The 27,763-nt window shown below is 45.4% G+C and overlaps 2 protein-coding genes across 3 annotated transcripts; both read right to left on the bottom strand.

The window, feature by feature from the left end:
* Positions 1-146: 146 nt before the first annotated feature.
* LOC127300805 (ABC transporter A family member 7) lies at positions 147-6,840 on the bottom strand. Of its 2 annotated transcripts, XM_051330972.2 has the most exons (18): positions 6,581-6,840; positions 5,678-6,062; positions 5,497-5,579; positions 5,270-5,414; positions 3,884-3,997; positions 3,559-3,683; positions 3,305-3,463; positions 3,043-3,205; positions 2,810-2,935; positions 2,646-2,729; positions 2,199-2,563; positions 1,918-2,118; positions 1,715-1,824; positions 1,533-1,617; positions 1,257-1,385; positions 1,060-1,165; positions 866-954; positions 147-794 (listed from the first exon to the last, which is right to left on the bottom strand). In XM_051330972.2, the coding sequence occupies exons 1-18, from the start codon at positions 6,653-6,655 to the stop codon at positions 495-497; spliced, it is 2,844 nt and encodes a 947-aa protein (XP_051186932.1). In that variant the 5' UTR covers positions 6,656-6,840; the 3' UTR covers positions 147-494. The 2 variants fall into 2 exon arrangements, with proteins under 2 accessions (XP_051186932.1, XP_051186933.1); XM_051330973.2 differs by lacking the exons at positions 3,559-3,683; positions 3,884-3,997; positions 5,270-5,414; ... (1 more) ...; positions 5,678-6,062; positions 6,581-6,840 and having other exon boundaries at positions 153-794; positions 3,369-3,463.
* A 5,394-nt stretch (positions 6,841-12,234) lies between these two features.
* LOC127300803 (uncharacterized) lies at positions 12,235-14,200 on the bottom strand. The gene is made up of 2 exons (XM_051330971.2): positions 12,645-14,200; positions 12,235-12,411 (listed from the first exon to the last, which is right to left on the bottom strand). The coding sequence occupies exons 1-2, from the start codon at positions 13,948-13,950 to the stop codon at positions 12,374-12,376; spliced, it is 1,344 nt and encodes a 447-aa protein (XP_051186931.1). The 5' UTR covers positions 13,951-14,200; the 3' UTR covers positions 12,235-12,373.
* Positions 14,201-27,763: the final 13,563 nt, after the last annotated feature.

The following is a 27,763-nucleotide window of genomic DNA, read 5'->3' as shown; positions in this document are numbered from 1 at the left end:
CCAATTTTTTTTAGGAATAATAGTTATGCACAAAAAGTCCGCAAATTCACTAGTACAGCAAACACAGGTACAAACGCACGCAAGTACCAGCAAAATGCAGTACTACTACGACTACGAAACAGTGGCAGATAGAATGCTTTGACATGAGAATGGAATTTTCACACTCAGAAAATTTTCAGGTAATAATTTGACAAACTAAAGTAGCCGCCGATTTTATTCTTCAACAACACTATCAAGAATCTGTTTCTCTTTACCTGCAAAAATTCTGTTTCTGTTTTTTTTTTCTCGCTTCTCTCGACCAGGAGAACTGCTATTCCCGTTACCACCTACTATATGTACTTTCACCCTACAAAAATTCTCTATGCAATGAATATTTACCCTAACAAAACCTATATGCTATTAGTTCAACAGATTATGTACGGACTCGCATGGAGTGCAAGCTAGGGGCTGCGGTCCCCTGCCGTCCATGACGAATACACTCTCCAAGTCACAATCTACGCAACATCATTGAACACCTCCGCTCCCTTGGCAACCTTGATGAACACATCCTCCAAGGTAGTGTCAACGAGGCCCCAGGCATGTATGCTGAACCTGCTTTTCGCAATCTCAACTGCACGAAAAACATCGGCTATTCTCACCTCCTGCTTCGGTAGTTCAAACTTTTGGGTCCCAGAAAGATTGTAGATCTTGTTTGCGCTTGGAGACAGGTGACGCACTAGCTTGTCAACTTCCGACTCTTGTTCTGGAGATGTTGTGATTGTGAATATGTACGCGCCTCCGTATCTCGCCTTTAGCTGCATGTAGTGGCAAATAATTTAGAAGTGCTTCTACAGAAATTTGTGTGATTCAAGAAGGTATAATGTACCTCTTTAGGGTTTCCAATGCATTGGAACTCTCCATCAACAAATATGCCAAGTCGATCACAAAGTACTTCTGCCTCCTCCATCGAGTGTGCTGTCAGATAAATTTAATCAATATTCATTGTTATTTTTAGACGCAGTAAAGTGGTGAACTTGAGAGTCTAGGATTTTGTATGGGTGGACAGGGAAAAGTAATTACTTGTGAGAACAATTGCACAGTTACTCTTGGCCTCCTTCACAATGTTCCACAGGTTATTTCTTGATGCTGGATCTAGCCCTGTGCTCGGTTCGTCCATGTAAACAACCTAAGGAAAGTTTCCTTCAGTTTCATAACCAACTTGCGATTGAATTTATAGGATATGGGTAAAACTTGAAACATAAAATCAAGAATAATACTTTGGGGTCTCCGATTAATGATATTGCCACACTGAGCCTTCTCTTCATGCCTCCGCTGTACATTCCCACTTGCTTATCACCAACTCCACCATGAAACAGATTTACACTTTTAAGAGAATCATCAACAGCCTGATTGTGGAAGAAAAACCAATGTGTTTAACTAAGGCCAGCGATACTGAAGAATAATACTGTACATAAACTGAGATGCTAAATAGAGTTCTCCAACAATGAGATGCAAATACTACACTCAAACAAAGTTACACAGATTAGAGGTACCTTCACTAATGCAGCACCTTTGAGATTCTTCAATCTAGCGTAAAAGAATAGATGCTCTCTTCCCGTTAATGTTTCCCAAAGTAAGCTGCATTTCAGACACCACCAGTTACAATGATAAAGAAGGCAATCTGATGCGGGGAAAAGAGCACATGGCCAGAAAAGTTATAAGTTTCAGTAAATACTCATGCTGAGGGCACACGCCCATATTTGTATATATGTCATCCATATCCATTGTTATATCCATTCCATGAGCATAAGCAGTGCCAGATGTAGGTCTAGTAAGCCCAACCATCTGAGGAAAGATCAGAGCGAAGTTAATCAAGGTGTGTGCCAAGACGTTATGCAATTTACAGTAAAAATGCTACCATCTGTTTCAGTACTATACCATACTAATGAATGATGTTTTCCCAGCTCCATTAGGGCCAAGCATTCCGAAGCATTGCCCTTTTGGTAGGGCCAAAGATAATCCTCGAACAGCCAGCTTGTCTGGGTTTCCGTCTCTTCCAGGATACATTTTCCTGAGGTTGTCACAGATCACAGCTTCGTTTGCATTGCGGTCCATCAATAATTGCTCAACTAGTCGTCGCTGAGTAGAGATCAACACAAGAGTTTTAATAAAATGTGCCGTAGAAAAAGCTGGAAGTGATAGTATGGCAGGTAACCTACTTCTTGAGCAACATCTTCTTTCTCCATATTAACGATTACTTTAGAATCCTGTTGCGCAGAGCTACTTTTATGCAATGATGGTGCATGCTTCTTCTGTGAAGATCTAAAGAGGAGTAAGGGGTTTCTGACACTACCACCTACTGAAGACATTTGATCCAAATAGAATGCTAACACGAGCAGTAATGCCCATTCTACAGTCATTATAATCAAGATATCACACATTCCGTTGACTGGGTCTTTCAAATTTCCCCACATCATGCCACTGGATCCCGTAGCACTTCCAGCAAATGCGTATTGACCAAGCTCATACAGTCCTCGATAGAGCGAAAATCCCGGGACAATCTCCATAACTAATACCCAGATACCTGAGTAGAGAACACAACCTTGTTAACGTATGGCCATAAAATTTAAATGGGATTGCAGATTACCGCTAAGCTAGCAACTTACCGGAAAAGGTTTTGTCCTCAATAAAAAATAGGAAAAGAAATGCCCCTAGTAAACCAGATCCAAATACATAGATGTAACCAATCACTGCAGCAAGAAAATACACAAAGTTTGTCATTTGTAAGAAGAAAATTTTGACTTAGATGTTGCATGTTTAAGTCACTGACCTGTGGCTATCTTGACAGATGAAAAGAAAGATGCCACAAAAAAGGCAAAAGCAATCTGTAAATTTATGTAGACAAAGAAAAAAACAAACTGTATGCCATAGTTGTTGAGTCTGAAGAAATTGAGACCTGCACAAAACAAGGTGAAATACATATAGTTGTTTCCGCAAAAGCAGTTTCACGAGTAAACTGGTTATTTCAAGAATACTCATGAATAAAGTGTGGAAGTTCATTACCTATGAAGTATCCAAAAATCACAAAACATGTCATATAGACAACTGATAGAACAAAGAAATAAGCATAAGATATCATCCAGTAAGGTACATCCTTCAGACCTTGCATCTTCATCATTATTTTTAGCTTTTGTTGCTTCTCATACACCAGATATGCCAACATAACCTAGAAAGGAGAGTTAATTTGCTAGCTTTAATGATATTGTAACACGTTCAGCCATTTTTTTCAATGTAATTAAGGAATGTTGCATCTCATCATACTCACTGGGAAAAGCAGTTCAACGATCCATGTGAAGAATAGCGCACTGAGAAGAGAAGAGAGGTCGAACCTATAACTTGTTCCAACTTTGGGCATCTCTTTTACATATTCAAGTCGCATTTCCACCCCAGGTCCTCGGATATATTTGAGATATGCGTTGGATACCTATAGGAAAGAAAGATGAAGTAGAAAAAAGTTGCCAAGTTCCAGAATACAATGAAATTGGCCAGATATGAATTAATGGGAAGCAAAGCACATACGGCATTCACCAAGCGTGGAACTCGTAATGCTGCGATAAATGAATATGCAGTTTTATCGTTATATGTAGAGTTGTACAAAACATTTATACCAAGTCCAAATTCTGTTGTACTCAAGAAGTCATAACCTGCAAAGAATAAGGAAACTTTACAGTATGCATGGATGCAAATAAGTGTTGTCATATGTTCAAATGAGCTGCTCATCATATTTTAAGGGACAGCTTCTCAGAAGGTATTAGGAAATCGCACACCAGAATCTCACTGCTGTGCAAATCCATTACAAATGCAAAGAGGCCAAAATTTGGAGCTAACAAGATAGAAATATAACCTGCAATAAACTCGTTTATTTTTCCTCCTTTTTGTTTATAACCCTTTAATAATTCATCATTGATAACCGATGTACTCTCTCGCCATAACATCACACCTTCAACACACTGTATATCTGGTTCATTTCATAAACACATCAGAGCTGCAATCATAGCAGTCCTAAGAAAGAGTCCAAACGAAAGAGGAACATGTCTAATTGTTATTTTAAAACACATGCTACACTAAAATTCAGTACCGATTAGTCATTAAAATAGAAATTAACCATACGAAATACAAGATTCACTTTGTGAAAGCAAACAAGAAAACATAGTGAACTATGAGTTATAATGATCCATGTTTTAAATAGAAGATAGCAGGTTCATAGTCTTTGGAGAGGATTATTCACTATAATGGATACTGGATAGCAAGTGATAGAGCAAGTGCTATATTTGCACACCAATTTACGAAAAGATTCATCATCTTGAGTTACTTGTATATATAAAAAGGTCTGTTGTATAAAACTAACATGGAATTAATACAATGCATTTGTTTACCGCCGTAGTACACATATATATTGCAAAAAAATCTTGAAGTTCTACTTTCACATCGGTACAGCTGCTATCTTAGTTGCTACCATCGCAATAGTACCCACAATCATCGCTCTCTTGGCCTCTATCACCGCAATAGCTCTCAATTTTCTCTGGCCCTACATTCTAAACCACTACATTTATCACTAGTATGCAGCCCTGCTAATGCTAAATGGAAGCTACAGTCACTCTTAAGTACAGAGCATAATGATATTTACATACAAGTATGTTTCCTAGATATGTACAGGCTTAGCCAATTCCGCACAAAAGAGCATTAATTAAGTTCAACACGTTGTCAATATTTCAACATAAGACCCATGAAAGGTACTCGCGGTCACCTGGCACTTGGAGCTATATAAGGTATGTTCTGCTAGTCCAAAATCCAAAGTGGCTAGCATTTGCATAGTTTTGGACTTTTGGCTGTATCTGTATTTTTTTCATCATCTTTTATGTTTGTTGGTCATTTTCAAGCCTATAGATTTTATTTTTTATTTTTCACCCCGTAGCTTCTTCTTTCTAATACAAAGATGTGCAGAACACATGCATATTCGAGAAAACAAAAGGACCCATCAAAGACTGAACTATTGATGGTCCACATCTTTTTCGATAAAGATGTGGACCATCAATAGTTCAGTCTTTGATGGGTCCTTTTGTTTTCTCGAATATGCATCTATATAGAACTCCTTCAAATGCAAATAAAGTTTAACGTGAACAGCGCAAGATCACATCCCTACACTTAAGCTGCTGCCCGATTCAGCAATTTAAGTTTCCCAACACAAAATTGTAAATTCGGTATCACATGGAAGGAAACTTTAACTTACTTAGCTGAAGGGGTATGCCCCTAGCTCTATACGAAATGGTCTGCGATAAGTAGGGCACGCACTGAGGCTGAAGCAGATAGATGGTATCCGAAGAAGAAAATGCGGGCTCTAGCAATTGTGTATACCATGGCGCAGTGTCTGAACCCTAAGACAAATCAAGCCAACCAGTACTTGGGTAAGCAAAACACAAAAATTCCTGCATACTAATAATTACGAGAGGAACTTACAACAACTATCCTGGATAGCGCATCAAGATAATCCGTCACATTAAGAGTGGGAGAGAAAGCAGGAAATAGACCTCCTGCAACACCTGTCGATTGGAAAATGGTTAGTACTCAAGACGCAAGGCACATTGGTCTTAATTATGAACAGCTGGTATGAATTGAGTTGTATTGTGGCAGCACGTACTTTCAGCAAAGTATCGGTCCTTTCCAGTGATGAGGACGCTGGCGGGGCAAGACCAGGAGTCACGGCATGAGGGCTCAGGCAGATCATCAAATGGCTGGGAAACTGTTCTGACAGCTCGGGACTCAGGCTGGGGGACCTGAATCAGGGCCGGCCACCGTGGCGGGCTGGGAATTGCGCAGTTCCAGACCTGCTCCAGTGTCGAGTATTGGACGCCACACTCCCTCCTCTTGCAGGTTCCATTTATGTCGGTCTCGACACAGGCGCAGCCACATCTGTACTTGGGCTTGTCGAGCTCACTGTTGATGATGTTCTGGAGCACGATAAGCAGAACGCAGATGATGACTGGGAAGAAGGTGATGCCAATGTTAGTCTTCCAGTTCCTTTTCTGCATCGCAGTTATGAAGGTGTAATCAGATACTGCAATCTCCGTCATAGAGGAACTCAGAAGTAGAAAAAACAGAACCAGATGCTGCACAAAGAACTGACATATTTGACAGGAAAAACAAGAAGGCGCATAACAACATCTATATGGTGAGTGGTTTTCCACAAACATTGCGTGAAATCCTAAAAGGACATCAAGATTTTCAAAAACATATGTTGCTCCATGCACATCATGCTGTCGCTCGAAAGGCTTCTTATCCATGGACTCTCCTAAAACAGTTGGCCCGATCCCCAATAGATCTTTACTAAACCCCACTTGAGCTAAAATTTCACAGGCGCCTCAAAATACACCAGATTGACGGGCACCTTTTCCGCTCGATCCACCTGCCGCAACTCCAAGAACCGTGCAGGAATATTCACAAGCACTTAGCGGGCGCACCCAAAGTAACGCATCAGGAAAGTAGAAACAGGCAGATAGTAGTGAAAAACGAACAAGCGCGAGGGAGAGAAACGGAGCCGTGCCTGGAGGCAGATGTTCTTGCGGAGCAGGGCGTTGGCCTGCGTCAGGAAACTCGCTGGGCGCCTCAGCGTATCCATGCGAAGATGGGGAAGATGGTTAGGTCTGAAGCAGAGAAAGGGGGAAAGACGGCCCGAGGCGTTCAGAGTTGGGAATCGACACGAAACCGATCAAAGGATTGAACTTTGCCCAGTTATATACATCAGTTACCGGACTCCCGCCAATTTATCTTCACGAATCAAGCGGCCACGCTATTTAAACAACCAAAACCCCCCGATCTTATCCAAAAAAAAATAACATATGTGCTGTACCTGGACTTGTCGTGCATGAGTGCATCAGGCTGCTCATAGTGGGGAGTAACTTAGACTAGTAACATATGCCACGTTACTAGTCTAGGTTAGTACCTTCATAGTGGGTAGTAACTTATATGTGGTGCCATGCATTGTGTCATTTATTATGTTGTAGACTCATTTTGCCTTGGGGTGTGTGATGTTATGGTAACATAGCTAATTACCACCTCACTCTTTTTTTTCATTTATTCGCATGCCATGTCACCAAAATGCCTTGAGATGTGTGATGTTACTAGCTATGTTACTCCCACTATAAGCAGTCTGGTGCGAGTTGGCACCTTCAGAAGTTCATAACCCATCTATTTGCCTTTTAGCTCTTTTTTTTTGCGAGAAATCCACCGATCTATTAATAATCATCAACAGTAGTAAAAAAGCCTAAAAAGTAAAAGAAATTACAAATTGGTACTCGGACCACCTAGCGATGACTACAGACACTAGCACGAGCCGAAGGCGCGCCGCTGTTTTCGCCCCTCCATCGCCGGAGTCAGGCAAAGCTTGTCGTAGAAGAGCTTGTTGTTGTTGTAGTAGACAGACGGGAAGTCGTCGTGCTAAGGTCTCAAAGGACCAGCACACCAGAGCAGTAACCATCGCCAATGATGACAACCATAGATCGAAAGAGACTGACATGAAACCACACCAACTAACACAAAAACCGACCGGATCCCAGGAGATCCGATGGGCACACAACTCCACGCACCCTCCGTCAGCGCTAGATGCACCACCGGAGCGAGGATTGGGCGGGGAGAACCTTATTCTGACTTCAGGATGTAGCCGCCGCCTCACCATCCTAAAAAAGAGACTGAAAAGCAAACTAAATTAAGGACGAAAACTCCCCGCCGGCGAGGGACCGTGATCCACCACACCTCCAAGGCCCCAAGGCCACCGGAGGTGGAGCGGACCAGCGGTATCACCGGCGAGGAGGGAACCCTAGATGGATTTTGTAGCTTCTTGCGCCGCCTCCTGGTTGTTTCCGCTGGGTTGTGTTGCGGGTCTTTTAGCTCTTTCCTTACATGATCTAGACCTTTTATTGTGTAGGTTCACTTAGTTTGGTCTGTGTACCTTTGTCTAATATTTTTTTTATTTTACAAGCACAAAATCTAAATAAGCTGGGTTCAATTAGGTGTACCAACAATAACGAAATAACAAGTCACACGTTGCCGCGACCGTCCATATAACGATTAACAAAATAAATATTTTACAAAAATATGTTGAAAAAATCTGAGAAAATTTGAAAAGGTCAAATTACACGACTGTGTGAGGAACATGCTGGGGCTATTGCAGGTTCATGGCATCCCAGGTATGTCCACTGTAGTTCCGGTTCTAAATTAGCCATATTTGGATTTTCCCCATGCATCGAGAGCATGTCTTCAAGAAATGGTTCTTCTTTTAGGGGGTGGCATGATCAGAATAATACTCCGTATGTTTTTAAGCAATTGATCTTGGATCTTCGCTAGAATGATGATGTCTGAAGGAGGACAATTCGTTAGCTGAGGAGTTTGGCAAGGAAATGCTGAGGAAATGCAAGATGAGATCTGCCTGTGAGAAGAACGCTGAAGTTCTATATCCAGAAAAAAGATGGGTGAATATGGAGGCAAACAAAAAAGCACATGTACGTGCTTTGGTGTTTTTTCTGTTGCTCTTGGACATACAACTAGGGCATACAACACATAGTGCCTGTTTGGTTCCCGGCCACACTTTGCCAAGCCTAACTTTGGCAAGTGTGGCAGCCATAAAAGTGTGGCTAGGATTTTGGAAGTCACAAAGTGTGGTGAAAGTTGGCAAAAAATTCACTCTATGACAAGTGGGCCATATGGATAATAAAGTGTGGCAGCTCTAAAGTGTGGCAAGAACCAAACACATGCCAAATTGACAAACTTTGGCTTGACAAAGTGTGGCTGAGAACCAAAACAGACCCATAATATGATGTGGATTTGCAGTGAATAACTGATGCTTATGTGGATTCAATGGGAAATTGAGATGCTTGTAACCTGATGGGTGATGCTTTGTTAGTACAATGGAAGGAGATGAACTTGCTTGTAATTTGTACTTTAATCAATGAGAGAATAACCAAGTTAAATATGACCAGCATCTAAAGAGAAGCGGGTTCGCCACAACAATGTAGCATCAACAACCAACAATTATAGGAAATTACCATCCAGTACTGACTGATCTTGTTCCAAACTTTGTATTTAACATCGAAAATAACACAGTACATGTAAAGCAAAAGGACATCCTGAATAATGTTGAGCGTGTTCTAGCAAAATCACATTAACTAAGTTATTACAGACCAGAATGTTGTCTAGAGCAGAACAATGTTAATCCATTAGCCCTAGTGCCTTGTTGTGTTCCCTGGTGGAACTCTTAGTAGCATTAAGCACTATACTATTAATAGCATCCGTGGCCTTGTGAGCAACACGTGGCAGGGAACAGGAGGCCTTTTCTTTCCAGTTATAGGAAGCTTCAGCAATGTTGTTTCTGAGATGTGAATGAAAGTTGGATTGAATCCGGGCTGCGTGATCGCAGTGCCTCGGCCCTCCTCATATATTTATAGACAATTACAAATACATAATACAAGTATAGAATACGTATTTAGCTAGGTGACTTAGAGTAAGCTCCAAGTTGATCAGCCGGTGCCTCCTTATCTAATACGCCCCCGCAGTCTGAACCTGGGAGAGCATCGACGTGAAGACTGGATCGGAATTCCCTGAACAAAATAGTCGGCAGGCCTTTGGTGAAAATGTCAGCATACTGTGATGTAGATGGCACATGTAACACACGAACAGCGCCGAGAGCCACCTTCTTCCGAACAAAATGAATATCGAGCTCAATGTGTTTGGTGCGGCGATGATGAACTGGATTGGCCGACAAGTAAACAGCGCTGACATTGTCACAATACACGATAGTGGCTGTGTCAATGGGACGATGTAGCTCCTGCAATAGTTGTCGTACCCAGCAAGATTCTGCGACCGCCGTGGCAACAGCGCGGTATTCGGCCTCGGCACTAGAACGAGAGACCGTTGTCTGGTGGCGAGACGACCAGCTTATCAAATTATCTCCAAGATACATACAAAACCCCGATGTAGAGCGTCTAGTATCCGGACACCCGGCCCAATCAGCATCGGAGTAGGCAACAAGGGAATGAGAGGAGGAACGGTGCAAAGTGAGACCATGGTGGAGAGTGCCCTTAAGGTAGCGAAGAATACGCTTGATTAGAGATAAATGAGGTTCACGAGGGTCGTGCATGTGTAGACAGACTTGTTGGACGGCATAGGATATGTCAGGACGGGTGAGAGTGGCATACTGAAGAGCTCCAGCAAGGCTACGATAGAGAGACGGGTCCGAGACAGAGGAGCCGGCTGTGGAGGATAGTTTGGCTTTGGTATCGATAGGTGTGGTAACGGGGTGACAATCGCTCATGCCTGCGCGAGAAAGAATATCCAGAATATATTGGTGTTGAGAGAGGTGGATGCTGGTGGGGGTACGAGTGACTGAAATGCCGAGAAAGTGATGAAGTGGACCAAGATCCTTCATGGCGAATTCACGACTGAGAGCAGAGGTGACATGGGTGAGAAGAGATGTGGTGGATGCGGTGAGAATTATATCATCAACATATAGGAGAAGGTATGCAGTGTCAGAGCCCCGACGAAGAATGAATAGAGAGGCATCAGATTTGGATTCAACAAACCTGACGGAACGAGCAAACGTAGAGAAGCGTTGAAACCAAGCACGGGGGCTTGTTTAAGGCCATAGAGGGATTTGAGAAGACGACAGACATGGTTAGGATGTTGTGGATCGATAAATCCAGAGGGTTGCTGACTATAGACCACTTCATCGAGATGACCATGGAGGAAGGCATTTTTGACGTCGAGTTGATGAATGGGCCAAGCGTGAGAGAGGGCAAGAGAGAGAATGATGCGAATGGTAGCGGGTTTAACTACAGGGCTGAAGGTTTCATCAAAGTCGACGCCGGGCTGTTGCGAGAAGCCGCGTACCACCCAACGGGCTTTGTGACGGGCAAGAGAACCATCGGAGTTATATTTGTGGCGAAAAATCCATTTTCCGCTCACAATGTTGGCACCAGGTGGGGGAGGGACAAGAGTCCAAGTTTGGTTATGTGTGAGTGCGTCGTACTCTTCCTGCATGGCCTGCCGCCAGTTAGGATCACGAAGAGCTAAGAGATAGGTAGATGGGAGTGGAGAGGAAACAATGGCAGAGAGATTGAGCCTCTCTCTGGGACCAGGGAGACGACCTGTCGTGGAGCGAGTGCGATAGACAGGAGGTGGTACGGGTTGAGGCTGAGGTGGTGTAGGTGCAGGAGGCGTGGCGGCGGTGGCAGGAGAAGGGCGCGCAGCGGGCGAAACCGGTGCCGCGGGAGGCTGGCGAGGGGCCTCGGGAGGAGGAGGTATTGCCGCGGCAGGGGACGCTGCCGGGCGAGGGGAGGGTACTGGAAGTGGTGGTGAGTCTATGGGATCGAAGAGATCAGGTGTTGGGGGTGGCGATGGTTGAACTGGTGTGTCTGGTGCATAGGGAAAGGTGTGCTCATCGAAGATGACGTGACGCGAGATAATGATGTGGCGGGTAGCGAGGTCGAGGCACCTATATCCTTTGTGACGGGAGGGGTATCCTAAAAAGACACATCTGGTGGAGCGAGGAGATAGTTTGTTGGGCGTGGTGGAGGTAATGTTCGGGTAGCAAAGGCAACCAAAGACGCGAAGAGTGTGATATGAAGGGGTGAGGCCGAAGAGGAGTTCGTAGCGGGTGGTAAGGGTCTGGGCATTGGTGGGGCGTATATTGATTAGGAAGGTAGCGGTGTGTAGGGCTTCGGCCCAAAGGGAGGGAGGCATAGAGGCTTGAAAGAGAAGGGTGCGAATGACATTGTTGGTGGTACGAATGGCGCGTTCGGCTTTACCGTTTTGCTGTGATGTGTGGGGGCAGGAGAAGCGAAAGAGGGTGCCATGTTTGGTGAAGAAAGAGTGGACTTGTTTGTTGTCGAATTCGCGACCATTGTCACATTGGATAGCGAGGATAGGAAGGTTAAATTGGGTGCGAGCATAGGCGTGAAAGGCAGTGAAGGTAAGGAAAACATCAGATTTCTTACGAAGGGGAAACGTCCAAAAATAGTGAGTATAATCATCCACAATAATGAGGTAATAACCAAAACCAGAGGTGCTAGGAATAGGCGATGTCCACAAATCACAATGTAACAATTGAAAAGGTTTGACACTAATGGACTCCGAAGGATAAAAGGGCAGCCTGATGTGGCGGCCCAACTGACACGCATGACATAAGGACGACGATGCTTTGTTTGGTGGAATTTGTTGATGTTGGTGGAGACGCTGCATGGTGTGGTGGCCAGGATGTCCAAGGCGGCGGTGCCAAAGCTCGAAGGATGAAGTGGTGAGGAGAGCTTGAGCGTCTGGTGGTCGGAGGGAGTAGAGTGGGCCGGAGCTATTGCATCGAAGAATCACGGTCTTGGTGAGAAGATCCTTCACAGTGAAACCGAAAGGGTCAAATTCAATGGAGCAAAGATTATCGATAGTGAATTGACGAACAGAAATAAGGTTTTTGATAATATGAGGAACAACTAGAATGTTACGAAGATATATGTTTTTAGGATGAAGGGGCAGTGTGTAAGAACCTATGTGTGTAACAGGAAGAGATGCACCGTTGCCGACTATGATTTTATGTGAAGAAGATGGTCGAAGGGAAGAGAGTATACCATGATCGGATGCCATGTGAGACGAGGCGCCTGAATCCATAAACCACTCTTGGTTGCCGGGGAGGTGCATGTTCTGAAGTGCTGTAAGAAGAGCTGGGTCGAGCTGCTGCTGCGAGATGTGTTGCTGGGGAGGAATCATCAGACCGTTGTTCCAGGTCGGTGTCATGGGAGGAAGCTGCTGTCCGGTGGCGGTGTAGGCTTGGTGACCGGGGCGGGGGCCCAAAACGCCGGCCGTGGGCGCGCGCCATCGTGGCTGCCATGGGGCGAGCTGGAGTTGCTGCTGCTGCTGCGCGGCCCGGGTCGGGAGCCCGGTCCACGGATTGTACATCCAGGGAGAGTTGTTGTCGCGGCCGCGGCCACGGCCACCGCCGCGACCACGGCGACCACCGTAGCCCCCACCACAGCCAGAGTTGATGAAGAGGCCAGGCTGGTAGGGCGAAGGGGGACGGGGATCGGTGCTGCCTGAGCCACCGCCACGTCCAGCCGAAGGAGCACGCTCGCCACCAGCGTGCGGGTTGATGCTGTTGCCGCTGGCCCAGAGCGCGGAGGCAGCCGCATTCTTGGCGTCGGTCTTCTTCTGTGCCTCCTCAAGGACAAGAGCAGATCGTGTTTGAAGAAAGGTGGGAAACGGCACCTGGTACGGGAGAAACGAGCGGAGATGGCTGAACTGCTCGTTGAGGCCGCGGAGGACCGTGAGGACGAGGGTTTCGTCGGAGACAGGCTGGCCGACGTCGGCGAGGGCATCGGCGAAGGACTTGAGTTTGGAGCAGTAGTCGTGGACGCTCATGTCTCCTTGCGGGGTGTTGCGGAACTCCGCGTCGATGGCGAGAGCGCGGCTTTTCTTGTTGTCGTGGAAGAGGCTGGCCAGCGCGTCCCAGATTTGCCGCGCCGTGGAGCCAGGAGCCATGATGATGCCGAGGAGCTCGGAGGAGATCGAGCCATAGATCCAGGAGAGGACGGTGTAGTCGTCCCGTGCCCAGTCAGATGTGGGCGACGTGTCCGATGGCGTAGCGCCGGTGGTGCCGAGGACGTGGGCGGTGAGGCCGTAGCGCCCGAGCGCGACGAGGAAGAGTTCCCGCCACTTGGCGTAGTTGGATTCCTGCAGATCAAGGGTAACAGGGACATGGCTTTTGATAGAGGCGACGTAGGAGGAGGGAGTGGGGCTAGGGTTTGGGGAGGTTGTAGTGTTGTCGACGCTTTTGCCCATCTCGGCGAGGCGGCGGTCGAGTTCGGCTTGGCGAGCCTGGAGGAGGGACTCACGTTCCTTGAGCTCTTGTTCGAGCTTCTTGAGATCGTCGGCAGACATGGTGATGGTGGCGGCGGGAGAGAGGGAGGAGGGCTAGGGTTTTTGAGGTTTAGGGTTTTAGAGGGAAGAGAGGATCAGCTGGTGCTCTGATACCATGAAAGTTGGATTGAATCCGGGCTGCGTGATCGCAGTGCCTCGGCCCTCCTCATATATTTATAGACAATTACAAATACACAATACAAGTATAGAATACGTATTTAGCTAGGTGACTTAGAGTAAGCTCCAAGTTGATCAGCCGGTGCCTCCTTATCTAACAGTGAAGCTTTGACTTGTTTCTGGGATATAGAAATCTATGCTAGTTTGATACCAGCTAGTACAAGTGTAGCTCTTTCCATGCACACGCTAAATTGGGCATGGTATCACTGACATGTAACTTATCTTTCTGGAAATATTATTGCACTAGTGAGATCCAGAAACCTCATGTTTGTTGTTCATACCTGGTAGTCCAGGCACACAAGATATCACACACAGTAACTAGTTAAGATATATAGTAGTATTTTGAAAGTTTTGTGAAATTAACCTGCAAGAGAAAATATTGTAATGGTCTAAAAATAATCATATGCTTCCTGATCATGTACTCAAGAACGTTTAGGCATTTTATGCTAGTGAGGTATATCATGTTGGACGTATGAACTAGAAGCACTAAAAAACAGAGCACTGCCACCAACAGAACAAGGGAGTAGTAATCTAGCAGGCAGACAAAATGAAGAGATAGAACTAATTCATAACCAATTCGAAAAGGTCAGTTCTTCAGAAATAATAGCATGCTATTGAAAGTAATTGCTGGCTACAGCTATTGACACAATAGCACATAATACAGAAAAAGCAGTATACTTAATGGATGAACTATTACCATATTAGTGGATCTTCTCCTTTGAAGACATGCTTTTCTTCCTCACATTAACTGCAGATCTGATTCTTTGTCAATTGTATCATACCATGCTCCTACAAAGAATGGACCAATAAAACAAAACGGCACATTCAACCACACTAAAATCTCTTCAAAGACATTAATGGTCATTCATACGATCAGTTCTCCACATCTATTACTTTGGTTTTGGAAGCCAACCAAATAGTCATTATCTTGCAACCTATAGACAACGAACTGAACCAAAACTTTAAGCTAAATTCCTAATGCAGTAAAGTTGCAAAACCATTCTAATCCTCGACATATAGATCAAGATAGCTGATTAAGTTTTACCTCTCCGTGGTCTAACAACACAACCTTGTCTCCACCTCATCCAAATTGGTGTCACGGTATTTACAAAAACCATGAGACCTGACCCATACAGAAATTGGAAACTAGGTTCAGTATGGTGCTTTCAGATCCATCAAGCGATGCTGTAAGGACGTTGGAGATAGAGGTATGGTGCCATCTAGATTCTCGAGCGGAGTAGAAGATACAAATATAACACCGGGCCATCTAGATTCTGAAACCTTGTAGTGTTGCAGTACCATCAAATAAGGTAACCTTTGTTTCTATTCTATTTAATCATGACTTCAGTTACTTTTATATGCATGAATTAGACATTAATTTTTTTGGAAAATATGGAATTTGAAAATAGCATGCAACAAACAATTTAGATGAAAAGTGGTTATGGATTTAGCTAGCCAAGTTAATTAAGTAGTATTTCTCTCCCTGATCACGTACTCGAGGACATTTAGGCATTTCATGCTAGTGAGGTATTTTTTTTAGAAAAACAGGGGAGCCGAGGCCCCCCAGCTCCATTTTATTGAAAATGAAGCAGGGGATAACAATGTAGCACGCGAGGGTTACAGCAAGTTTTTTTTTGCATCCCTAGCTATGTTCCTGCAATACTTTAAACAAGTACTGTTTTGTTCCCATAATCCAGATGCAAAAGGGGTCATACACATTTTTGCCAGATTACAATCAAACTGGAGAGTACCAGTTTGTATTTTCAATGAAGAAACGCTCCCGCTCTGCATCTGACTTCAAGCCGTCCAGGCAATCCGCAGTAATTCCGCCCTTTTGATATCCAGCAACTGAAGATTCATATCCAGCAACCAAGATCTCGATTTTTTCTAGATTGGCCGCCACCTTCTCAGGATAGAAGTCGCACGATCCCAGACCACCAGCATGCTCGACCACTTCTTTCCCTGAAAACACATTTCATTGCGGGTCTTCCATAAGGAAACTAGGAAAGCAGTGGACACAATATTGCAAATAGGATCACCAGATAACCAAGCATCAAACAGAGCATCAATGCTACTAATATGACTACCAGGAAATACACACCCAAGCATCTTCCAAATCAAATTGGAAACAACACAATCAAAGAATAAATGATGAACCGATTCAATCTCAGAACAAAACAGGCAAGTTTGGTCAGTCACAGGACGACGTTTTGCAAGATTATCCCTTGTCAGAATACAATTGTGTGACAAAAGCCACAAGAACACTTGTACACGTCCTGGGACCCGTACCTTCCAGATCGTAGCAAGATGTGGCACTTTAACCCCACCATCATTAACCCATCCATAAAAAGAGCCTCAAGGCACCAGATAGGTTTATCCAAAGACTTCGAACAAGAGATTTTCGACAACAAATCACATAGCGCATGCCAACGCAGCATCATTGAGTCATTAAAACAACGACGGAAAGTCAAACGAATTTCATTACCAACCATCACCTCTGCAATGGTAACTGACTGCTCATTGCAAATTTGAAAAAGATCCCAGAACATAGTGGCCGAAGAGTGATCAGATATCCATGTATCCAGCCAAAAAAAAAACACATTATCTCCGTTACCAACTTGCCACCGAAAACCAGTTCTGATTGATGGTGCAGCCCAAATAATGCCTTTCCAGAAGGGAGAGGCATTATTGTCGTTAACCCAGAGAACACTAGGTAGGGTATCATACTTGTATTCAATAATATTTCTCCAAATTTTATCTTCAGCAACGAAGAAACGATTAAACCAAGAACCCAAGAGGCATAAGTTCATATCTCTAAGATTTGGGACACCTAACCCTCCAAACTCTTTTTTCCTAGAGATCAACCCCCAGTTTGCTAGATGGTATTTATGTTGATCATCCAAATCTCCCCAGAAAAAATTGCCATCTGGGAATAGATGGCATTTATGGCCCATTTTGGAAACTTAAGCACCGAAAGTAAATATGTAGGGATACTTGCTAAGCAAGTCTTAATCAAAATCAACTTCCCTTCAGAGGAAATAAGCTTTCCCCGCCAGCCAGAAATCTTTTTGATGATGCGGTCAATAATTGGCTGCAAATCTTCTCTCCGCAATTTTGTAAAATGCAGAGGAACACCCAAGTATTTAAACGGGAAAGAACCCAAGTTGCAACAAAACACCTGGGAAAACTCCTTGGCGCAAGCCTCTGAAAGATTGATAGTCAGCAAATCACTTTTGTGATAATTAATCCTTAATCCCGAGAGATTTTCAAAGCAAGTAAGAATCCACTTGAGAATTCTAGCCATATGAGTATCCGGTTCTAAGAAGAGAATGGTGTCATCAGCGTATTGGAGGCTGATGACACCCCCAGGAACCACTTGCGGGAGGAATCCCTTAATCAAACTATTATACTTGAGAATGCTAGTGAGGTATATATCATGTGGGACACATGAACTACAAGCACTAAGAAAGAGAGCAATGCCAGCAACAGAGAAAGGGTGAAGTAATCTAGCAGACATAAAAAATGAAGAGATAGCATTAATATAACTAATTTACAAGGTCAATTCTTCAGAAATAATAGCATGCTGCCGAAAGTACTTGCAGGTTACAACTGTTGACACAAGAGCACATACTGTAGAAAAAGCTTTATACTTAATGGATGAACTATTAGCATATTAGTGGATCTTCTCCTTTGAAAACATGTTTTTCTTCCTCACATTTAACTGCAGATGTGAGCCCCTTTGCCAACTGGATCATAGCATGCTCCTACGAGGAATGGACTGATAAAAAAAAAGGCACAATCAACCACACTAAAATCTCTTCAAGGACATTAACGGTTATTCGTATGATCAATTTTGCACATCTATTACTTCTATTACCTGCAAAGTACTGTAACCAAATGGTCATTAGCTTGCAACCTAGAGACAATGAACAGGACCAAAACTTTAAGCTAAGCTTTTTTTTTAGCAAATTAAGCTAAAGTTTCTAATGCAGCGAAGTTGCAAGACCATTCTAATCCTTCGATATATAGATCAAGATAGCAGATTAAGTTTTGCCTCTCCGTGGTCTAACAGCACAGCCTTGTCTCCACCTCGTTGTAATTGGTGTAAGGATACATGTCATGTTGGTTATAATATGGGTTTTTTAGAGTTTTTTCAGGAGTTGGTAGTCTAAATGGGCCAAGGACCATAAAATCCAACACATTCGGTACTCACACGTATACTGGAACCTGCTAGCAGATTTTGCTCTTCTTGAAACCTGGCCCGATATATATTGCTCTGAGAATCGAGATACCATGTCATAGCTGCTTAGGGTTAACTGAACTTACAGCAATTTTCAGAGAAAGAAGTGAACCGAATCGATAGTTTAGTTACGGAGAAAGGAGTGTCGTCCTTTCTGAAAATCATTGAAGAACTGCTCAAATGTACTTTACTAATTTTTGAAGTACTTCCTCCATCCTATAAAAAATACTTTATATCTATCTCAATTCGGATGCATCTACATAATAGTAGATAATGTTTAGATACATCTAAATTTAAGGAAACTTAAAACATCTATTTAATATTAATAAGCAGAGTAGTAGAAAACATCTACTCTCATGTTTGAACCTTGATCAACAGGTTGTAGTGGCAAGATGTATTTCTGCGTACGAGGAGCTAGCCAGCTTAGCTAAGTAGATGCTGGGCTGTCATGTACTGCCTGTGCGTACGTACGCGTGCTTAATCGAGCGTCACAGCATGTCCCAAAATACATAATGGCCCTCTGCCGCTCGCCGCCACCTCATCCTCTCCAGCCGGCGGCCCCTAAATAGTCGTCGGCAGGGACGCCGGTACTGCTATATGGGAAGCACCGGCAGTGCATCCTCCATTTGGGGGACGCCGTTCCCACACCGGCGTCTCCCAAACGGCGGCTCGCAATCTTTTTTTTCTTTTTACAATATTTTGAAACAACATATCAATCATATTTTATTCATACAATCACACAAATAAAATTAAATTATTCATAAAATCAGTCAAACAAATAGTACTTAAATTATTCATACAATCAATCAAACAAATAGTACTAAATTATTCATACAATCCAACAAACAAATAGTACTTAAATTATTCATACATGCAAACAAATAGAAATAAAATCATGCATTGTTGGCAGCTCATCTTCTCGCCCACAAATGCGCAGCTAGTGCATGGACACCTGCATCTCGAATTTCATTGTGCATATGAAGAAAAACAGCAAATTCTTGGGGTACATGCTCTACCTCAGCTAGTGGTCCTTCATAATCAAATGGATGATCATCCGGTGCATCGCGCTCAATGATCATGTTGTGGATGATCACACAGGCGTTCATCACCTCCCACATTTGAGCCTCAGACCAAGTGAGAGCAGGGTACCTGACAATGGCGAAACGCTGCTGAAGCACCCCAAAAGCACGTTCAACATCCTTGCGTGCTGCTTCCTGGCATGTTGCAAATAGGATTCCATCTCGTTTGATGGAGAGGCAATTGTCTTCACAAATGTAGCATACTTCGGGTAGATACCATCAGCTAGATAGTACTCCTTGTTATATGTGTGGTCTTTGCCTCAAAGTCACAGTAGGAGCTTGTCCCCCAGCTAGCCTGGCAAACACCGGAGAGTGTCGCAGCACATTGATATCATTGTTTGTTCCTGCCATGCCAAAAAATGCATGCCAAATCCAAAGGTCATGGTCTGCCACCGCCTCAAGAATGACACTGCACTCACCAGTATGCCCCTTGTAGATCCCCTGCCAAGCAAAAGGGCAATTCTTCCAGCCCCAATGCATACAGTCAATGCTGCCGAGCATCCCAGGAAACCCTCTTGCTGCATTCTTTTGCAGGATCCGAGCTGTATCATCTTGTCTTGGTGCTCTCAAATAGTCTTTACAAACACCGCTATGACAGCTCGGTAGAACCTGTAGAGAGTATTTGTACATGTCGACTCTGTCATCCGTAGGTAGCCATTGGCTGTATCTGGAGGAGCTCCGTATGCAAGACAGCGTATTACAGCAGTGCACTTCTAAATTGAGGTGAAGCCCCACAAACCCGTGCAATCTTTCTTGGCCATGAAGTACTTATCGTACTCCCTGACGCCGTGGACAATCTTCAAGAACAACTCCTTGTTCATCCTAAACCGGCGCAAAAAATTCCTTTGGTGAATGAGTCGTGTCGTCGTAGAAGTAGTCGGCGTCAACCAGCATTGCGCCGGCTTCACGATGCCGGTTGATGTTCAACCTCTTGCCTGGCTTTGAGCAGCCTCGCCGAGGCACGACGAAGAAAGGCTGGCGAACGCGCAGGATGTTCGTCAGAATCAGCTGATGTTGTTGCCGCCGAACAGCCTGAGCGTTCTGATCCTCCGTGAACAGTTGCATCATCATCTCGTCGTCGGTGCCCATCGCGGAAATCGGACGAACACCTTGCGGGCGGGGTGATACTATCGCGGTGGCGGCGAGCTCTGTTCCGGGCGAAACAGCGGCCGCCGGTCGAGGGGGTGGCGGCCGTGTCGATGGACGGCGGTTCCTAGACAGTCGGTGGTGTCTATTGCAAGCAGGGGGCGCGACAGCGATAGTGACAATGATCTAGAGGGATGGGAGTCGGCTCGGGTGTGTGTAAGAGGTGGGAAATCGGTGTGTCTAGCAGTCAGGCGGAACCCACGCTCGTTTTCAGACGTGTCGCGAGGTGCCGGCGCGCCCGATTCGCGTCCTTGGCGAAGGGACCGGCACGGGGTTGCCGACGATTCTATTGGACTCGAATATTGGCCGGCGACGTTTGGGGCGCATCGGTGCGAGTCCATTTTCGTTGCCGACGTTCAAAATGCTATCGAGGCCGCTATGGAGGACGCCGGTGGAGGTGCTAGGTGTTCTGTTCATGGATCCGGTGAGTGGTGCGTACGTCCTTTATGTGGCCAGCTGATCAATTCATCAAAGATGTACTATATGGAGGAGCGATTACCCTGCCGTTTTTGTTGCTGGCATTGCATATGATGTAGCCTGCTTGCTTATACAGTATGTATCAAGGATCCGACATGACTGATCTTTTTTTTAAGATGACATGACTGATCCTATTTTTTTAAGATGACATGGCTGATCCTAGCTGCAGAAATGAGAGATCGATCACCATTTCGATCTGGAAGTTGCGGGAGCTGGTACTACGTACAGTGTACATCACGTACGTATTTACGTGCGGCGACAGACGGGATGAAAATGCGCTCTCGTATATTCTCAAGTGAGATTTTACGGTGCATCGAACGAACTATACATAATTGTACCCCGACCATCAAAAATACTCCGTACAGGTCCGGTAGACCGGTGCCCTAGCTAAGAATGGTCCAAATTAGCGTACCTAGTAGGAGTACTGGTAGCACTGGATCGCCGAATTAATATTTGGAGGTGGCATCTACACGTACACCATATATACGTGGCGGCCATCAATGACGCGGTCACTCTAATTTCTCTTTGCCAAGATAGAGGCATATCTAAATATATTTTAGTTATAGATATATCTATATCTAGAAAAAATGAAGATACTTATTTCATAATTATAGGGAGTACGTGTCAAGAAATCAAGACTCGGGAGCTGATGAGAATCTCTTAAGGAAAAGTATATTCTTCATTCCAGTGTAGCTATAGTCGGTGAAACTGTGCCACGCATTCGGCTTCTTCCTCACATCGCCTCTTGCGCGTGTTCCCATCCTGGCCGCCGCTCCACTGCAGCCGCGGCTAGCTCACGCCGAGGCCGCTACGTCGCCGCTGCGCTCCCGCCTTAGAGCATCTCCAGTCATCGCCTCCCTTAAATTGTTCCCCAAAGAGATTTGAAGCATGCCGGATAAAAAAATGTTTTCAGCTGCGTTTCTCAAATCTTTTTTTGTCCGGCGCCCCGAGCCCGTCCCTGCTACACAGGGAACGCTCCGGGGACGCCGGACACACCGAAAAGCGAGACGAGACGTGGCGGGACCGACGTGTCAGCGGTACAGGAAAAATTCGTCCACCGCTCCCGCCTAATCGCGCCTCTCCCGCGGCGTATTTCTGCCATCCCAACACATTTGAGCTATCCTGCCCGCCGATTCATTTCTCCCTCCCACTGTCGCTACACTGTTCCTCCTGTCGCCACCCTCACACCATCCATGGCGCCGCCGACTGCCCCAAAAAAAAATGGCCAAGAAAGCGGCCAAGAAGCCGCCGGGCAAAGAGACGAAAGGGGCGAAGGCGCCCTTCATGAAGCCGCGGAAGGCGCCGGCTCCGAAGAAGAAGCCGGAAGGCTGGACCGATGATCAGTGGTATCAAAACTGTCTGCGCCGGAAGTTGTCGATGGCGGAGCGGAAAGGAAGAAGGGCGACGCAGCTGGAGAAGAAGGCGTTGGCGGCGCGCGCGCACCAGCACGCGCTGGCCGGGTGTATCGCTGCCACCAACGCGAGCCCATGGAGTACGACGCTGCCGCCGTACATTCCGGGAGTGCTGTCCCCGTCGACATCCGGGTTCTACAACGACGGACCCTCTGCCACTCCCGGGTGCGTGACGCCAAATTTGTCGCCGCGGTACGAGGATGCGCTGCCTCATGGCGGCTTCAACCCCAACGCTATGTTCTACTCCCCGACGTGTGAGCCAGGACCCGGTCCAGAGGGCATCCCGTTCAATGGCCGCAGGGGCCCGCTCGAATTCGGCGGTGTCGGTGCTGAGGAGGAGGAGGTGGTGGAGGAGGACGAGGAGGAGGAGGAGGGGAGGGGGAGGGGGTTGAGGAGGAGGACGACGAGGACGAAGAGGGAGGCGATGAGGGTGCCGGTGAGGATGCCGATGATCTCGTGGAGGTTGACGCGGACAACGTGAGAAAGAAGAAGAAGAAGAAGAAGAAGAAGAAGAAGAAGAAGAAGAAGAAGAAGAAGGAGTCTGGCACACGAGGCCCCAAGTGGACCGTTCTGGAGGATCTATGTCCGTGCGAGTCGTGGGCGACGGTGCGCCATGACTCCATCATCGGCGCCAACCAAAAATACGGGAAGTATTGGGTGAGGATCAAGGCCGAGTTCGATGAGCGCAAGCTGATCAACATCGACTACAACAAAGTGACAGTGAAGAGGAGCCAAAAGGCAATTTCAACGCGAGGGGCCATCATCCAGGCGTCGGTAAACATGTTCCAAGGGTACCATCACGACTTAGAGACCAGAGGCGGCAGCGGCGCCGACATCAGCCAACTGGTATGACTCTTTCTTACATAATCTGTAGCGCCTACATTGTGTTCGATGAAATGATTGCGTTTTCTTTGGTTAGTTTGACAAGGCTATTGATTTGTACCAGAGGAACTCAGATGGGCATAAGTCGTTCGTCCTGATGCATTGCTATTGCAAGCTTGAAAGGACACGGATGTCGCCTAGAGGGGGGTGAATAGGCGGTTTAAAACTTTTACAAGATGGGCTTAACAAATGCGGAATAAAACTAGCGTTTACTTTGTCAAGCCCAAAGCCTATATACTATGGTTCACCTATGTGCACCAACAACTTATACTAAGCAATGCAAGCAACTTATGTGATAGCAAGATATATATAACTTCAAGCACGATGGCTATCACAAGGTAAAGTGCATAAGTAAAGAGCTCGGGTATAGAGATAACTGAGGCACGCGGGAGACGAAGATTTATCCCGAAGTTCACACTCTTGCAAGTGCTAATCTCCGTTGGAGAGGTGCGGTGGCTTAGTGCTCCCGAACGCCACAAGAGGCTCACCTTGAGGTGTGGTTGCTCGATGCACACCAACGCCACAAAGGCCTCACCCCAAGATGCGGTACACACCACACACCGAACACCACGAAGGCGCCTCACCTTATTCTCCGGTGACCCTCGCCACAAAGGCCTAGGTCACAGTTCCACTAAGGGATTTCGTTCGAGGCGGAAACCGGGCCTTACACAAAGATTGGGGCACACATCCACAACTTAATTGGAGGCTCCCAACAAATCGCCACAAAGGCCTAGAATCCGTCTAGGGTTCCAAGAACCCAAGAGTAATAACCTTCTTGTTTTCACCACCACGAATCACCGTGGAGAACTCAAACCGATGCACCAAATGCAATGGCAAGAACACCACAAAGATGCTCAAGTCCTCCTCTCTCAAATTCCAACAAAGCTACAAAAGCTATTGGGGGAATAAGAGAGGAAGAACAAAAGGATTCACAAAGAACACCAAGATCAAGATCTAGAGAGTTCCACTCACAAAGAGATGGATTTGATTGGTAAAAATGTAGATCTAGATCTCCTCTCTCTTTTCCCTAAAATGGGGGAAAGAATCATGGAGGGATTGAGAGATAGAGCAAGCTTCTCTATGTCAACAATGGAGGAGAGAGAGTGAGAGAAGCACCAGCCCAAGGAGGAAGAAGGGGTATTTATACCCCCCCCCCCACCAAAATCCAGCCGATCTAGATCTCCTCTCTCTTTTCCCTAAAATGGGGGAAAGAATCATGGAGGGATTGAGAGATAGAGCAAGCTTCTCTATGTCAACAATGGAGGAGAGAGAGTGAGAGAAGCACCAGCCCAAGGAGGAAGAAGGGGTATTTATACCACCCCCCCCCCACCAAAATCCAGCCGTTGGGGAACTTTTAGGGCCGGATAATCCGACCTAAGTTGGGGCCGGATAATCCGCCCCCCCCCCCCCCCCAAAGTCTGGCCCTGGGGAAAATCCGGTCAAAAGTCCGGTGATGGCGTGTATTTCACACGTTCGTTGGGCAACCCCAAGAGGAAGGTATGATGCGCACAGCAGCAAGTTTTCCCTCAGAAAGAAACCAAGGTTTATCGAACCAGGAGGAGCCAAGAAGCACGTTGAAGGTTGATGGCGGCGGGATGTAGTGCGGCGCAACACCAGGGATTCCGGCGCCAACGTGGAACCTGCACAACACAACCAAAGTACTTTGCCCCAACGAAACAGTGAGGTTGTCAATCTCACCGGCTTGCTGTAACAAAGGATTAACCGTATTGTGTGGAAGATGATTGTTTGCAGAAAACAGTAGAACAAGTATTGCAGTAGATTGTATTTCAGTAAGAGAATTGGACCGGGGTCCACAGTTCACTAGAGGTGTCTCTCCCATAAGACGAACAGCATGTTGGGTGAACAAATTACAGTTGGGCAATTGGCAAATAAAGAGAGCATGACCATGCACATACATATCATGATGAGTATAGTGAGATTTAATTGGGCATTACGACAAAGTACATAGACCGTCATCCAACTGCATCTATGCCTAAAAAGTCCACCTTCAAAGTTATCATCCGAACCCCCTCCGGTATTAAGTTGCTAACAACAGACAATTGCATTAAGTATGGTGCGTAATGTAACTAGTGACTACATCCTTGAACATAGCACTAATGTTTTATCCCTAGTGGCAACAGCACAACACAACCTTAGAACTTTCTGTCACTGTCCCAGGTGTCAATGCAGGCATGAACCCACTATCGAGCATAAGTACTCCCTCTTGGAGTTACAAGCATCTACTTGGCCAGAGCATCTACTAGTAACGGAGAGCATGCAAGATCATAAACAACACGTAGATATAACTTTGATAATCAACATAACAAGTATTCTCTATTCATCGGATCCCAACAAACGCAACATATAGAATTACAGATAGATGATCTTGATCATGTTAGGCAGCTCACAAGATCCGACAATGATAGCACAATGGGGAGAAGACAACCATCTAGCTACTGCTATGGACCCATAGTCCAGGGGTAGACTACTCACACATCACACCGGAGGCGACCATGGCGGCGTAGAGTCCTCCGGGAGATGATTCCCCTCTCCGGCAGGGTGCCGGAGGCGATCTCCTGGATCCCCCGAGATGGGATCGACGGCGGCGGCGTCTCCGGGAAGGTTTTCCGTATCGTGGCTCTCGGTGCGGGGGTTTCGTCACGGAGACTTTTTATAGGCGGAAGGGCAGGTCAAGAGGTGGCACGGGGCCCCACACTACAGGCCGGCGCGGCCAAGGGGGGGGCCGCGCCGCCCTATAGTGTGGCCCCTCCGTGGCCCCTCTTCGTCTCTCCTTCGGACTTCTGGAAGCTTCGTGAGAAAATGGGCCCCTGGGCTTTGATTTCGTCCAATTCCGAGAATATTTCCTTACTAGGATTTCTGAAACCAAAAACAGCAGAAACAAAGAATCGGCACTTCGGCATCTTGTTAATAGGTTAGTTCCGTAAAATGCACGAATATGACATAAAGTGTGCATAAAACATGTAGATAACATCAATAATGTGGCATGGAACATAAGAAATTATCGATACGTCGGAGACGTATCAGCATCCCCAAGCTTAGTTCTGCTCGTCCCGAGCAGGTAAAACGATAACACAGATAATTTCTGGAGTGACATGCCATCATAACCTTGATCATACTATTTGTAAAGCATATGTAGTGAATGCAGCGATCAAAACAATGTATATGACATGAGTAAACAAGTGAATCATAAAGCAAAGACTTTTCATGAATAGCACTTCAAGACAAGCATCAATAAGTCTTGCATAAGAGTTAACTCATAAAGCAATAATTCATAGTAGAGATATTGAAGCAACACAAAAGAAGATTAAGTTTCAGCGGTTGCTTTCAACTTGTAACATGTATATCTCATGGATATTGTCAACATAGAGTAATATAATAAGTGCAATAAGCAAGTATGTAGGAATCAATGCACAGTTCACACAAGTGTTTGCTTCTTGAGGTGGAGAGAAATAGGTGAACTGACTCAACATTGAAAGTAAAAGAATAGTCCTCCATAGAGGAAAAGCATCGATTGCTATATTTGTGCTAGAGCTTTGATTTTGAAAACATGAAACAATTTTGTCAACGGTAGTAATAAAGCATATGCATCATGTAAATTATATCTTATAAGTTGCAAGCCTCATGCATAGTGTACTAATAGTGCCCGCACCTTGTCCTAATTAGCTTGGACTACCGGGTCATCACAATGCATTGTTTTTACCAAGTGTCACAAAGGGGTACCTCTATGCCGCCTGTACAAAGGTCTAAGGAGAAAGTTCGCATTGGATTTCTCGCTATTGATTATTCTTCAACTTAGACATCCATACCGGGACAACATAGACAACAGATAATGGACTCCTCTTTTATGCATAAGCATATAACAACAATTAATAATTTTCTCATTTGAGATTTGAGGATTGTTGTCCAAAACTGAAACTTCCACCATGGAGCATGGCTTTAGTTAGCGGCCCGATGTTCTTCTCTAACATATGCATGCTTAACCATATGGTGGTAGATCTCTCTTGCTTCAGACAAGACGAACATGCATAGCAACTCACATGAAATCCAACAATGAAAAGTTGATGGCGTCCCCAGTGAACATGGTTATCGCACAACAAGCAACTTAATAAGAGATAAAGTGCATAATTACATATTCAATACCACAATAGTTTTTAAGCTATTTGTCCCATGAGCTATATATTGCAGAGGTGAATGATGGAATTTTAAAGGTAGCACTCAAGCAATTTACTTTGGAATGGCGGAAAATACCATGTAGTATAGGTAGGTATGGTGGACACAAATGGCATAGTGGTTGGCTCAAGTATTTTGGATGCATGAGAAGTATTCCCTCTCGATACAAGGTTTAGGCTAGCAAGGCTTATTTGAAACAAACACAAGGATGAACCGGTGCAGCAAAACTC

Source organism: Lolium perenne, chromosome 5 (genome assembly GCF_019359855.2).
Source record: "Lolium perenne isolate Kyuss_39 chromosome 5, Kyuss_2.0, whole genome shotgun sequence".
Taxonomy (NCBI): domain Eukaryota; kingdom Viridiplantae; phylum Streptophyta; class Magnoliopsida; order Poales; family Poaceae; genus Lolium; species Lolium perenne.
Note: the sequence above shows the minus strand (reverse complement) of the source record. Positions and strands in the feature narration are given on the sequence as shown.